Source organism: Lichenostomus cassidix, chromosome 2 (assembly GCF_008360975.1).
Source record: "Lichenostomus cassidix isolate B80296 chromosome 2, HeHo_3.0, whole genome shotgun sequence".
Lineage (NCBI taxonomy): Eukaryota > Metazoa > Chordata > Aves > Passeriformes > Meliphagidae > Lichenostomus > Lichenostomus cassidix.
The window spans coordinates 82,705,323-82,720,361 of record NC_139482.1 but is presented as its reverse complement, the minus strand read 5'-3'; the positions used below and the strand labels follow the sequence as shown (position 1 = coordinate 82,720,361).

The following is a 15,039-nucleotide window of genomic DNA, read 5'->3' as shown; positions in this document are numbered from 1 at the left end:
GACAACATGGATGTGTCCCCATGGTGCTCTGTCCACCTGCACCTCCCCTTACTCTGTGTCCCCTCCCTCCCACACAGCCACCACCCCACAGACACAGAGCCTCCAGTTGTGCCCAACAACTCCTTCACCCATGAGGAGAGTGATGAAAATATTCTGAGGCTTGGGGTTTTTACCTTGTTCTCTTGTCTCAAAAGATACATCTCAGTTTGCAGACATAATTTAATAACATTTCCAATTTTTATGAAATTTGCTTTTCTTTTAAATACAACATTCTCAAAGAAAAATGAAGTTACAATATAAAACCACAGCAAAAAAAAAGGTGTAAATACAACTTTTTCTATTAGAAAAGGCAGTGCCTGGGGAAGGAATGGGAAGCAGTTATGTTTTACTTTTTTAAAACAGATATAAACTTAAAACCACTCACATATGTACTCCTTTTAGAGGTCAACTAAGCCATATCAGGGTATTGCACCATAGCAAAAAAAGAGAAAAAAGGAGGTTACACTAAACTTCTTTTCTGAGGGCACAGTTTGTTTCAATTCACACAGACACAACACCGTATTTTCATGCCGTCCTTGCATTTTTCATAAATAAAATTACTAAACCACTTGTTTCTAAACAAATTGAAGATGATTTTGTGCAAAAGAGAAAAAAAAAAGAACTGGAGAAAAGCAAAACTAAAAAAGCCCTTTAGTGAACAGAGAATGCCATTTGCTCTCGCCTTTAGACTGTGCCCTGATACAGTGTGTCTTAATATACTTACTTATACTACTGTACTGTTTAATATACAACATCAACATATTCTGTTATAGTATAAATAAGAAAACTCCAGAGCCAGGAAACAAACCCACTGTGAGTGACAGTGCATCATCATCATGTCAAACAAACCATTGTAGATATATATATATATATATACATACAAATGTATATAAAATATTAATGACACACAAAGCCGCAGAGAGGGCATGTGCATGTTGACAAGAGAAGACACACAGGGACTCAGAGACATGCATGTGTGCACAGAGATGTTGTGAAGGTAGCAAAACTACCCAGGAATCCGAAATCACCTTTCAAAGCTGTGTTCCAGGCAGTCATGAACTCCACTGGAGCTGTGCTTGTTTACATGGTTCATGAACGTGGCTTTGTTTGTGTTGGGTTTTGGTAAAAGCAAAGGAACAAAACCACCCGAGTGAGCTTCTGTCCCCCTCCCCTGTGTAGCTGGGGATGTCTTAAAATGAAGGGTGGAAAATAACTATGTCATGGGGTATATAGTGACCTAAATCTAAGCAGAGCAGGAAGGAGGTGTAAGAGCAGTAAAAGCAGAATGTTTTTGTACAGCCAATGTCTGATCTCACACAGGACTTTGCAGCAGGGCTGGGAAATTAATTAGTCCCCTCTTGTTTGGCATCAATCAAAACTGGAGAAGGATAAGAACAGTTGAGTGTATCCCTATCAGCTATGAAAAATGAACTAATTTCAAGTGTATTTAAAAAAATAAATAAAGGAAACTCATTGATATAAAGTCCCCCCATTGAAGGTGCTCTTCAGATCGTTCCTATACAAAATATTTGGTAACACCTCGTTGTCAGGTCCAGTCTGTCTTGAAACCAAATTGATGACAAGTCATGGGGCATGAATGCAGCCAGCAACTCCTAGTGCCCACCCCTTGTGCAGCCTCTTGGGCTGGAAGGTGACAAGCAATAAAGTCTCAGCTGAGTTATAATGCAGGAGTGCAGGGGGTCAATAAAGTGGCTTAAGGCAACTGAGTTCTAACAAGGGGAACACCTTTGGGCCTGTAGTTCACACTGCCCAATTTCAGCAGATAACATGGACTAATAATGGGTTTTCCCTGCTGTGGGCATATGCACCAGGCTGTGGGTATTCATAGACAGCATTCACCTCTGGTGACAAAGCCATGGAATTGTCAGGTTCTCCTGCACGTTCAGTGTAAAAACACTGCCCTGCCCACATGTCCAGTGAAGGAAGTGCCTTACAGCTGGCATGAGCAGCCAAGGCCTGAGGTTGTATAAGCACACATTTGTGATTTGTTGTTTCATCAGTGTCTTTCCTCAGCTTCAGGGTTGTTGCTCCTGATCTACACCTGCAACAGTGAAAGCAGAAGAAGGAACTCTGTGTGCCTGTAATAGTATGTGTATATAGGAAATGTATATCAAATATAACTACAACTATAGTATCAGGCTACATTGGCCCAGGTACAAGTAGTTCGTGATCCCATCGAACCTGTTTTATAGAAAATACATGTGCTTGCATGCACCTGTGAATGGAAAATGTGTAAATGTATGACAAGACTGATACAACACAATCAAACTTGTTGGGTTTGATTGTGTTTATTGCAAAATATCAATTTATTATGCATTTATTATTATTATCCATTTAGTATAACATTAAGTTAATAAGACGGGTTATCTTTATGAATGTTGCCCAGGAAGTATGGCAGCATCAATGACAGATTTTTGTGAAGCTGCAAAAAATGTCTTTTTCACCCAGTTCTAAAGCATGAGGGTGTTCAGGGAGAGAAATGAAATATTTGGAAGAGGAAGCTAAGTAGAAGCTTTAAAAAAGAGGTTTTTATACCAGATGTGTTTGGGGTTAAAATCTATTTGTCATAGAAGTTTTGAATCTAACTAAAGCTACAGTAGCTGCACCAGGATCCACCATGGAGAAAACTTTTGGTGGACTTTGCTGCACTCTGCAAAATGATGCAGCTTCTGGGCTCCATTCTGCAAAAACCACCATTTTTTTAATCTCAAAATTAGTTCCACTGAAGTAAAAGTAACTCAAAGCCCATAGTGAAATGACTGTTTAAATGGGAAGTAAAGGCTCTCAACACCTTTGTGGGCTTTGGTTGGTCCCTCATTAAATGACAAATTCCAGGAAAAAAGAAGATGCCTGCAAATTTTGACTGGGTGGTTTAATTGATCTCAGTGCTTTAAAAATAATCAAGTGCAACACTTATGAGCAGAGCCACAAAATTTACAAGAGGACATCTTCTGTGCAAGCAAAATGGGATTTTTTTTTATATGTAAGAGAGGGACATTTGGATGTTTTCCGATAGTTTAAAAAGATGAAAAATGTGCATAAGGAGACCTTCCCCACACATATATCTATCTAGTGCTTTCCTCAACTGTACATCATACTTTCCTAAATAACTAAAACTTTATAAAGAAAGAAGAATTAAATACATTGCAACTTGTTTATGCAGAGAGAGGAGGGGTTGCTTAACAAAACCGGGGTTTATTGTATAGGAAGAGAAAGTATTTATTCAAAGAAGAGCCAACAATACCCTTTTTTCTATACATTAAATGCAATTCATACTTCACAGAGTATATTACAAGGGTGTTCTATCTTTTTCATTCCTGCTCTCTCGCCTAGTGACACAAACAAGGCCTGATGTGATGTCAATGCCAGTAGCACCCTTGCAGGTGGAAGTGTTCTTCTTACCACCAAAGAAACTCAGAACCTTCTGGCTGGCAGGGTCCTGTCCCACCCCAGCTGTCCATGAAGTCATCTGAGATGGGTCCCTCCATCTTTAGTTGAGTTCAATCTTCCCAAAAGAGTCAAATAATACCGCAAATCAAAAAACCACACATCTGGTAGAAGAGCCCTACGCTCAGGGTGTTAGGAGAGAAAGCCTGGCCACTGCTGCCTGTTGTGTCCTTGTCATGCGGAGCCTCCTGCGCGCGGTCAAGAGTTCTGGTGAGGGGGGCTTGCAAGAAGCATCGGTTCAGGGAAGGGCTTTCAGCTATGTGACTACAAAAGCTTCTACTTACATTACTAAAGGTTTTTGGTGATCAAACATTTTCAGTAAAAACTCATTTTAGAAAACTGAGTTGCAATGCATGCTACCAAACTGAAATCCCTTTTCTTGTGGGAGAAGATTGCTGAAGTTCTGATTCTGTTACTTTTACTGTTCAGCTGATTTCTGCGTTGTTGCTGTCATGGCTCGTGCAGCTCCAGTAACGCAGCTGTTGAGGCTCAATCTGTGCCAGAGTTTTAACCCATGTGGAAGCGGTGCTCCCCTCGAGTTATGTGGGAAGAGAATTCGTACCTGTCCTGGCTGTGGTAGCCACACATGTTGCATTCAAAAGGATCGCGGAACCCGTGGCAGCCCATATGGATCGTATACATCACATGATCCAAGAAAAGGACTCGACAGTGTTCACACTTATAAACTCTTACTTGCTCCCCATTGCTGCTGATCACTTTGAAAGCATCCTGGGAATTGTCAGTACCCGCTCTCAAGACATCATATTGCCTGTTTTCTTCTTTTATAGAGATGCCATTTCTTGCATGGGCACCTATGTGGTTCGTCAGGTAGATCAAACCACTGCGCTCCTCATTATTGCTCTCTGTATCCGTTGAGTCTTGGCAGCTGTTGCTGGGAGAGACATCTCGTTCTGAGGAGACAGACTTGGCTTTGGAAAGCAGCAACAAGTTTTCCACTGCGCTGTCCTGAGGGAGGCTGGAGCGAACTTGACTGTCCCCGAGAGGTTTGTGGAGCTGATACATGGGGCTGATGACAGGCACCACCTCGGAGCCACCCGGTGGTGTCTGGACCAGGGGACGCAGGGACTCTGCCCCCAGGTAACTGATGGCGTTGTTGATGGCCTGGTCGATGACGTGCGTCTGCATGAGCTCATTCTCCTTCTCGTAGTTGGCGCTGGCATCGTATGGAAGATCAGGCAAACATTTGTCACCTGCAGTGGAAAAGAGTGAGAACTTAGAGGGTTGATTTCCACATAATTAAGGAAATGAACATAATGGATTAATAAAACAGGGAAGAAGAAGGTTGACCAAATCCACCTCTGAAATCCACCCGAGGTATTCACAGTTCTCTAATACAGCTGCACAGGCAAGCAGTGGGTTGGTGGTCTTTTTTAGCCTGCAAAATAATTTGAGGGCTTTGGAAAAGCAAATGGATGAAAACAATTCTGGAAATAATTATATGGGGACTCATGGGAGCTACAGATCAAGTGCTTCATTATGCCTTTTTCCTTTCTAACTGGCATCCCTCATCTGCCTCCTACAGGGAGCTGAGGCAGTGCCTTTGTGGCTGGTGAAGCCACTGTGCAAGCACAGCCACAGCGAGCCTGGCCTGAAGCATATTATCAATATTTTTATGTAAATTCTACCTACATTCTTACACTGGAAATTGTATGGTTTAGTTTTAGACCTTCACTTTGTTAGGAATAGCCCCCATTGGCAATGTGGTCATACATATGTCATTTTGGAAAAAAATCAACAAAAGCTTTATTTTTCATATTACCACCACCCCCACACACCTTGTGTTTAAATAAGCCATGTTAGACACACTACCAGAAACAACACATATTCCCAAATATTTTGTATCAAAAAGTTCTTGCGTGCAGGAGTAACCAAGAATCATGGAAAAAAATTAAGTGTATTTGTAGTTGGAGCATATTTTTTTCTACAAGGAAGTAAGCCCTGTATAGAGTAAGATTACTTGTTACTGGTAAGTTTGATTCTGATGGGATACCAAAAGTAAGGGGTAAACCTGTAACTTTTTTTTTTTAATCAAACTGCATTAATATATACTTCGCTGGCTGCCCCAGTATTGAACGTTGAGTTTCATTAGAGTTTCCCATAAATTCACAGATGGATAGCAAAAAAATATAGAAGGCAAAAGTTAGGAGTGGAAAAACCTTTTTAAATGCACCGACACTGATTTTATGAACTTGACCAGTCTTCTCTACCAGTGTAAACCATCAAAATTATTATCAGACCCCTAATAAATTTATGCAAATGAAAAGAGGCAAAAGATTTTCACAGGTTCCTATGGCCTACCAGTAACATATTGTTGATAATCTGGGTGGATTTTCTAGCTCTGCAGATCTTGGGAAACACTAAAAGCCACAAACATCTCTGCGAGGTGCTGTCACCATTTCCTGATCAACATTGCTGGTAGGTCTTGGAAAGTCCTAACTTGTCAAAAAAATGCTAACAGAAGCATGGAAACTTTACCAGAAGATGTGCACATTAATTTTTCAACAATTTCCCACCCAGCTTCTATTCAAATTCACCATTCAAAGGCAGTGAAGAGCCCAGAAATCTAGCATGACACTATAGCAATGATGGCAGCTAAAGTGCAGGAAGTCCTGCTGCCCACATTTCCCACAAGATATGGTTTAATACCAGTTCCATGCTCTGCAAGCAGAGAAAGAAATACCCTGAGCATTGCATAAGTTCCGATAGGGGACACAGGGTACAGACACCTTCTAGCTGTGCTGCACAAGCTTCCAGTTCCTCTTGGTTTCTTTCCCAATCATTCTGTCAATTTGGGGTGCATTCTTTTTTATTCCAGATTTATCCTTCACAATGCCATAGTTTTTCAGGCAGAGTTTCATGCTTAAGATGCAAAATAGGCATTGTGAAAGCCTGTTGAATTAAATACAGAAAAACTCTCCTAATATGAATGTACACACTTTACTCAAGGAGGAAAAAATGAGGTTGAAATAATTTATATTCCATGGGCACTGCACACCATTGCAAAGTGGGACTGGTCTTCATTACAAACAAAATTTTGGACATCCAAAAGGCATGATTCTAGTATGTGTTTCTTAGGTAGTATTTGCTTTATGTAGCGTAACTAGTTGGTAGTTGTGCTGAGAGGATCAAGTGCTCATAAGAAAAATTTGTTTCCAAGCAAAGTGTCTGAAACAGACACAAAGTTAGGGTAGGCAGGTACCATTTCTATATCTGGGCAATGCAGTAATACTTGCACTCATTAAAAATAATAGCTCATTTCTGTGGTTATTAGAGCATAAGTAAATTAAACTGCTAATGGTTTGATGCACTTCAAGGTTTGCACTGTTCAGGATTCTGCAGCAGGTACTTAAACAGTAAAAATGCACTCAGTGCATGTGGGTACCTTTCTGCTAGTATTTTTTAATCTCTCTCTTTGCTGCCTATTCTTTTAAACATTATAACCATGTCAACATTTCATGCAGTTCTCACTCTCAGGTTTGGATGGTCCAGTTCTTTTGGGTCTGGGAACTGTCCCAGTTTGGAATACACGGAGACTTTTACAGGTAACTGGCTGAATTTGTAGAACAATCTCATTTTTAAAAGGTAATTAATTTAGTCTTGAGAAAAACTAGCAAAGCAGAAGACATTCCTTCCCCAATTTGCTCCTTCTCCCTGGAATGTAGCACAGAGACTGGGATGACATGATAATCTACAGGAGCAATAAACATGTTTTATTACCCAAAAGGTCTCTGGACCAGCCAGCCCAACCTTTTGTTAATAACAGATTTGCCTATTTCATGAAGCAGCAGGTGAGGACTGGAAAGGGAAGGATTTGGGGGCAGTTTCTTGTCAGAAAAGTTCATCCTTTTGAAGGTTAGCAAATTTCCATAAATATCTGCTGTCAGTAGGTTGTCTTCCTACACTGCACCCTGAAAAACTGACAGGAAACTCTGCCCTCCTAAAACACCCAGTTAAACTGGCTGTCTTTACTGTTTCTCAGGGTGAGCAGAGAGAACGAGAACAGAATAGCCAGTCCACACCTGGGGATACATTGCATATAGCATGCTTGCTAGTACCTTTTAAATTCTAGCACTTCTGGTCTTTCTGGAACTTTCGTGGAACTAGAATCTTGCCTAATGCAATCAGTTACTAAAGTGTTTAAAGGAATCCTGTTGGCCTCACATAGTTGATATATTTTTCATAACTACATCTACTAAAACTTTTGCCCTTTTAAAAGCATAAGCATTTCTTATCCTTGGCTACCTCCTAGAACTGTTGTCTTTGGACTTGAACAAAGGCTTGGAATTTAATTTAAAGCCTTTTGTTGCACCTCCTGATATAGCTGAAACTCCCCTTTCCTTGTCTAATAGTAGTAATTTTCCTTTCACCCTTTTGTCTTTGTTGAAGAAAGAATATTTGCATTTTCTATATAGTAACTGATCTCTTTTTTTTGCCTTGACTTTTGACAGAAGACCTTCAAAATGTGTATTTTGTTTCAAAGACTTCAGTTTTATCTGTCTCCTGCAGAATAATTTTTTTTTAAATGTACAGAGAATTAAAAAAGAATATAACTAGAAATGAGTGTGTGCTGTCCTCTGATCTCCCATGTTTTTATTTATGGAAGGAGGCTAACACTATCTAGCTGACAAAATATTGTCTATGGGTCTCACAAAATTGGTGTAATCCCTGTTTGGCATAGACCTACTACACAGAACAATATGTGTTGTGTAGCTGTGGCTAGCACAGGTCTTTCTCGTGAGAACATTCTGCTGTGTTTCGTAAACAAAGATAAAGTCTGGATGTGTTTCAAACAGTGTCTCGAGATTTGGACAGCTCAGGCCTGGCCAATCAGGCCTAGGGGGAGGTTTCTAGCTGACCAATCTGGGCGACCTCTGAAAAGTGTATATATATATGGAAATCAAAATAATAAACTCTCTTTCTTGCCACACTGAGACCTGGGATCTTTTATCTGCTGGCGGCTCAACAGCGACATGTAGCCTTCATTTTTATGGGCATAATGTCAAATTTTTAATTCTTAAGACAAGAACTCCTAGGTGCAAATGGGCATGAAGTTTTTGAATTGTTCATAGAATGTATCCAAAGGTCCTTTCATTAAACAGTGTTCTCAGACATATCAATTTAGGCTGTAAAAATACAGACTTTATCAAAGGGTGAAGAATATTACCCAGTCTATGTTCAACTACTCACAAACGCTTTCAAAAACACAAATATGCCCAGATCTGAATGTTATTCAAGAATTCAATAAAACAACTCTGAAAGTGTCATCAAATGCTATCCCAATAGGAAACTTCTATTCCTGTTTTCAAGTTCTTAAAGCAATTTCATGAGGCTGTCCAGATTTTGTAACAATCTGGTCCATAAGCTCTTAAAAAGGCAGGAAAAAACCTTAAAATTTATCTCCAGGTTTGGAAAATTAAACATGCAGAAATTTCTGCTGGAAATGTTGTTTTTTTTTTTCTTTTTCCCCAACACATCTCTGTATCTGCTTCTATAGAGATACATATTGTTAATTTAGCAAAACAAGTAAAATTATAAAGCAAAAGTAAAAATGCTGTGATTTTTTAGGTGGCTTTGTTTTATTTTATTTTTTAGGAGACAGCAAACATTTAACTCTTACCAACAAATTTCTGAGGCATAGAGCTCTTACGTCTGGCGACGTTACTTGCTAGTCTATCCAGCACGAGGGCTCTTTCTGACCCTATCTTGCACAGGTCTTCAGCCATTTCACTCTGGTTACTTTCGTCTTTTATGACTGAAATCAAATGACATCAGAAGGGTTAGGCAGGTTCCATTTTAATGGAACTGTTGTCTTAGGTTATTGTTTGTCAGTCAATGTCCTTCAGCTCCCAAGCAGCTGGACGAAGGAGCTCAGCATATGAGACAAAGGATGATTCTGACTCTCGGTAATAAAGTCCCTCACCCTGATTAATCTATGTACAAGTCTGTGTTTTCCTCATTTAGGACACAAAAAATGAGATAGCAACTGCAAGATTTCTGCATGTAAGTCACATAATCACTCCACCCTTGTTCTACAGCCACTCTGCATTTCTGTGAATAAATGAGGTCCTAACTGTATCCCAGACACAAAGCAGTTCATCTTTCCACTCTCCCACTGACACCCCCCAACATCCCCCTGCACCTCTCCCAGGGATTCTCCTTGTATGATAATTGCTTCCTAAGCAGGAAAAATTGATAAACTTCTCAATTCCAGCCATGGAAGATGTATTTGCAAGCTACACTAACCCTTGTCTCCAGCCCCTTTTATCCCCTAGCAAATATTTCAATACTTTCTTGATGCTATTTTAGACTTTAAATAACAACTTTAATTGATGAAATCACACCTTCAGTGGAACACTGATTTCTAATACTCAAACCTGTTTCCCAACCTCTTGCTTCTGCTGAGACTCTGTAGAATTAGGAGCTTAACTGTGAGGCTCTAGGAAAAGGAGACTATTTCACTTTCAGTATATTTTACTTCAGTACTTTCCTGCAGAAACAAAAGGGATGTATGAAAATGCACTGTCAAAACAATGACTGTGAAAAAGGTATGGAAAGGTATTTCTGACTTCCACCATCTAAGAGGAAGGTGAATGCACCGAGATCACAGCACAACAGTTTTGTTGGTGGGGTTTTTTGTTTGTTTGTTTGTTTGTCAAGGGAGAAAAATGAGTTAATTTTACTTTTACCTGATACAAAGATATGGACATTTTTCCTGAACTTATGAGTTGCTACTAAAGGAAGAAGCAAAAGATGACTTTTATACTCTGAATCTTTGAGCTGTTTCAATTAGATGCCTCACTCTGCTCCATTCTGCCTTCTGTGCCTGCTGAGAATTTGTTTTATCACTGGATTTACTGGTTCACAGGACCAATTACTTTGGTACCAGAGTGTTTTTCAATAGCTAAGAACACATTGTTCCAATGTTATTCTGACAATTTAGAACAGCCACAAAAGGATGATTGTGAAAATTTTGTTCTTCCTGAAATACATGAAATCAGCTCTGTTGGATAATTGTGAGGAGCAGGTGAAGTGTCCTGTTCAACAGTGCCTGAAAATACCAGACTGAGGACGACACAACTGGCTCTCGAGGCCCTGCAGCAGCACATACTGCAGTGACAGTGGTAGTGACAATGAAAATGCCAATGACAGTGATAAGGGAGCGTCATGGAATTATGTTCTAGCCCCACAGGACACTAAAGATTGTGACCAACATAAGAAATGAGAAGAATTTGGTCACAAAGACACAGAAGAGTAAAGGGTGTTGATGGTACACAGCCACCAAGTGCACACCAGTATCTTGTGCTGGCCAAGGCTTCCAGCTACCACTTCAGGAAGAGACTTACAGAGAATGTTTTAAAGCAGACATTCAACAGGGAAACAAAAGACTGAATTTTTATTTAAAAGTCTAAATGATCAAGAAATAGCTGTTCAGGAAATAACATTCCATTCCTAATCAGCTCAAGAGAGGGTGATTATCTTATATTCAACAGTCAAAAATAAAAACTGTTATGAAAAAAGAGGGCAAATTAAATTACATACTAATCTCCAGCACTTGCAACTGAAACCTCTGAAATTTGCTACCAACTGGATAAATTCTCTGTAATTTGGTGTCTGTGAACTGGGAAAAAAAAAAAATTTTCAAATGAAAATTCCCAGTTACTGAAGAACTCTAACTGACCCTTTTAAAACTTCATAAACTACTTCTGTTGTTTTATATAAGCCTGGTAAGAGTTCAGCACACTTCCACTCAACTCAAATGCAAAACTCCAGATAATATCTCTAAAAGAAGAACTTCACATGGACATTGAGATTCTAGTCCTCTAGCATAAGAATTTTGCCATTAAAGTCATCAGGTTCTAATTTTGAGTTATATTTCCTTTTCTCAAAGAGAGAAAATAAAAGTTAAAATTCAAGTACAATCTCTTGTTCCTCTTCCTATTACTTCTTACTCTATTGTTCCCTTAAGTAAATTCTTTCTCAATTATATTTTTTAGGTTTACAAGCTAATGGAAAGCTTCTACCAGTTTGGGGCCTTTTAACTGACATTTTTTCTATGTATACTGCAAAATGTTTTTAAAAATGCTGTAAAAAGCAATCCTGTTGTGGGAGAATATCAAATCAGACGCTCTAGCATATTTTTGTACCAACATTTTTGAGTCTGGGGGATGAAAGAGTCTGAATAATGGCTCTAATAGATCCACATCACACCTTGAAATAGTGAAAGAACAGTGGTAATATAGCTACTTGCTTTTCTAGATGTATCGTAGAATACAGTAAAATTCACAGGACATCCACTCCTTCTCAACTGTTTTTTCTACATTTTCATTATGTAAAATACTAGGAAAAAATACAGGAAAGTTTTGTTTTTTAGAAATGTGAAGATTTGATTTATTAACAGAGGATTAAATCTCTTTAAGAGTGAAGTCTGTGGCTGGTTATGAGGTTTAAACCCTTAGGTTAATAATTTATTTTTTTTTGTAATTTGCTAAAGCAGTCATGTTATGTCAAATACAGAATTACATGATACTTTTTATAAATAGAAGAAAGAAGTGATTATTTAAAAGCATTAATTAATTCCTCAAGTTTTTATCCCACTGATTTATTAGATATTTAGTTGTAAGGTAATGCAAGCTCTATCGGGATTTGATATAAACAAAGGTCAGTCTCTAAAACTATTTCATTTCTTATTAAAGCTTATGATTCCTGACATCAGTTTCATCTTACTAAGACTTTAGTAGTAGTTAAGCTACTCATTCACACAGATTTTCAAGTTCTGTGTGCAGGCAGTCAAATCCACGTGCCAGACACTGAGAAATAAGTATTGCTGCCTATTACTACATTGAGGTTTTCTGTTTATATATTCTCCATGCCCTCGATAAAATTACAAGAGGTTTTGCTCTAACATGCTGTCTGCCAGAAGCATCTCAGCTGTATTCACTGCTATCATTATGTGCATATACTTTACATTATTTGATAGCATGTAAAAACATATTCAGGTTCTGTACACATATAAAATATTAAATGAGGCATCATTGCTAATAGGGCAGAGAGAACTTTCCACTTTTGTCATTTGACAAACCAAATAACATATACTGACAGGATTAAAAAGGTATGCAGGTAATGGAATTTACTGGCTGGGATTAAACTCCATCACAGGAGCTGGATCTTCTCTATCTAAAACTGCACATGCAATGGCTAATTACTGTGATCAATCTCATGCAGCTCTTCTGGATCTTTGTTAAAAAATATAATCCAAATCCCAATGCCTTCTTGCTCTCTTTCTGGGCATAGTTTTCTTATATTCTCCAAGAAATGGACTTTACATTCATCATTACACTAGTCTCAACACAGGTCCTCACCTCCCTCCAGTTTTCTTTTAAAGGGAAGCTTGGGAAGAAGGCTGTCAAAAAATTATTAGCCTTTCTGGATTGTCTCAAGTCCAACTGCCTAAATTAAATATCTCTGGTTTCATAGCCTCTTGCTTGGAAGAGTGAGATCAAAGTCAGATAGCTCATCCTTGTTAGAGGAGTTGGTCCCAGTGGTCAAGTAAGCCCTTTAAGCCATGCCTGGCAACAGAAGGAGCTGTGCAGTGCAGAAGATTCTGGAACACTGGCATTAGATCTTTATTAAAAATACATCCACAAGAGTATTGCAATATAGGCCTCCAAGTGAAGGCAGAGAAGTGATTAAGCCACACTGTTTTGTGATGACAAACTGATGTTTTCCAGGTCATGCGTTTTGCTACATGTTTGAATTGTACTTTGGATTTTTATGGGATCTAAACAAAGCAAGACAACAGCCAAATGTTTATCAGATAAATAATAAATCCAGACACAGCATCATACATATAGAGGATATGTGTGCCTCACCAAAGCAAAGTTGCCACAAGTAGTACTACTGAATCTTTTGCACTCTTTTTTCTGCATTCATGACAGGACAGTGCTATTCCCCAGCTGGAAACTTTTATTACCTGGATAGAGGCTGCTTGAGAGATTCATGGTTTGCAGGTAGTTATGGCAGCGTTCTTTATGTTCTTCCAAAGAGCTGCGCTGCTTGTAACTGCGACCGCAGTATCCACACTTATGGGGTTTGCCAACTGGAGAAAACACAATTCATTATGAGATGCAGATGAGGCATTCAACAGCGTATTAACAATGATAAGGACAAGAGATAAAAAGCCCAAAAATAATGCCAAGTTGTGGTGAATTAAAGAAAGATTTTGTCAATTAAAAAAAAAGATCTAAATGAAAAAACTAAGGGAAAACTGGTTGTATATCTTTACATCGACAGGCCAATTCTATGGGTGCTGCAAACTGATCTTAGATGATTCAGATCAGATAAAGGCTGTGACATTAAATCTTTAAAAATGGCATCTACACAGGTTAGAAACTGAGACACATTCAAAGATCTGAGAGCAGTTGCTTTAGTGCCCAGTGGCACAAAGGCTGCCAGTGGGTGAACTGGTGGTGTGAGTAGAGACTTGCCCATGGCTAGAGGTCTGTTCTGGTGTAAACAGAATCAGCCCAGACCTTTTAAAACAATCTTAGATTATGCATGTTTTCTGGTTCTGGAAATTCAAGAGAAATGGCATGACAATCTATTTTCTGCGTTGCAGTAATCCAGACCTAACTAGTTTTAGGAATTTTACACCAGCAATACTGTTTTGTGTACTTCTGGACCTGAATTTTCTGTCCTAAATATAAGACTATCACTTTATATGTGATTTCACTATTTTAGATGGTTACACAGTTTAACTTTTGAATTTTATTTACAAATTCTTAGGTGAAAATCAGATTCAGACATGCAACTTGTTTTATAACATATTGGTATAAATTTGTCAATTGCAGGAACTAATCACTACCTACAGTTTATGCATTTTCTCTTTAAATACAGAATCCTCAGGGTTTGCCAAGAATGTCTAGGTGCAATTTCATATATATATATATATATATACATATACATATACATATATATGAAAAATCATGTTTTGAATCATGCATCTGTGAAAGTCAGCAACAGCAAGGGAGAGAGAGGCAAAATACTATTTAAAATAAGTGTTTTCCTCAATCAGACTGGGAATAAACAGAAGAAGTGGAAATTATTTTGGAAATCTGGCATCAACACTAAGGATCTTATTATTCAATGTATATGCTAGAGAAAAATTTCCCTACTTTTGTGCAGCACAAACAAATCACTTTGAGAGCTCCCCTTTTGCCACCCAGAAGCCAAAGCCAACTTTCACAAGTAATGTTACCAGTGTCAATGCCAGCAATGTGTATTGGAGGTCTCCCATCCAAATAGTAATTTACATTTGCAGCTTAGCTTGGGAAACTAGATGAGATGGCACTCTGCTTTTAAAGGAACTTTAAATGTGCTAAATTGGTTTTACTTCACAGAAGGTATGTGACTATGGCTTCTGTCAAACAATGAGAGGTTCATGGTAATGGGAAAGTGCAACTATTCAAACATATTTATTCATATCTCCATATTACTGTTGAGACAGATACTGAA

The 15,039-nt window shown here is 38.6% G+C and overlaps 1 protein-coding gene across 12 annotated transcripts in view; it reads right to left on the bottom strand.

The window, feature by feature from the left end:
• Positions 1-218: 218 nt before the first annotated feature.
• IKZF1 (IKAROS family zinc finger 1) overlaps positions 219-15,039 on the bottom strand; it is a 98,790-nt gene continuing 83,969 nt past the window's right edge. For 10 of the 12 annotated variants that reach the window (XM_085052193.1, XM_085052196.1, XM_085052195.1 and 7 more), the window contains 3 exons: positions 13,499-13,624; positions 9,146-9,280; positions 219-4,718 (listed from right to left, as the gene is read on the bottom strand). In XM_085052193.1, coding sequence (XP_084908319.1) covers positions 4,015-4,718; positions 9,146-9,280; positions 13,499-13,624 — 965 coding nt within the window. In that variant the 3' untranslated portion in view covers positions 219-4,014. The remainder of the gene's footprint in view (positions 4,719-9,145; positions 9,281-13,498; positions 13,625-15,039) is intronic. The other 2 variants (XM_085052200.1, XM_085052201.1) reach the window with 1 other exon arrangement.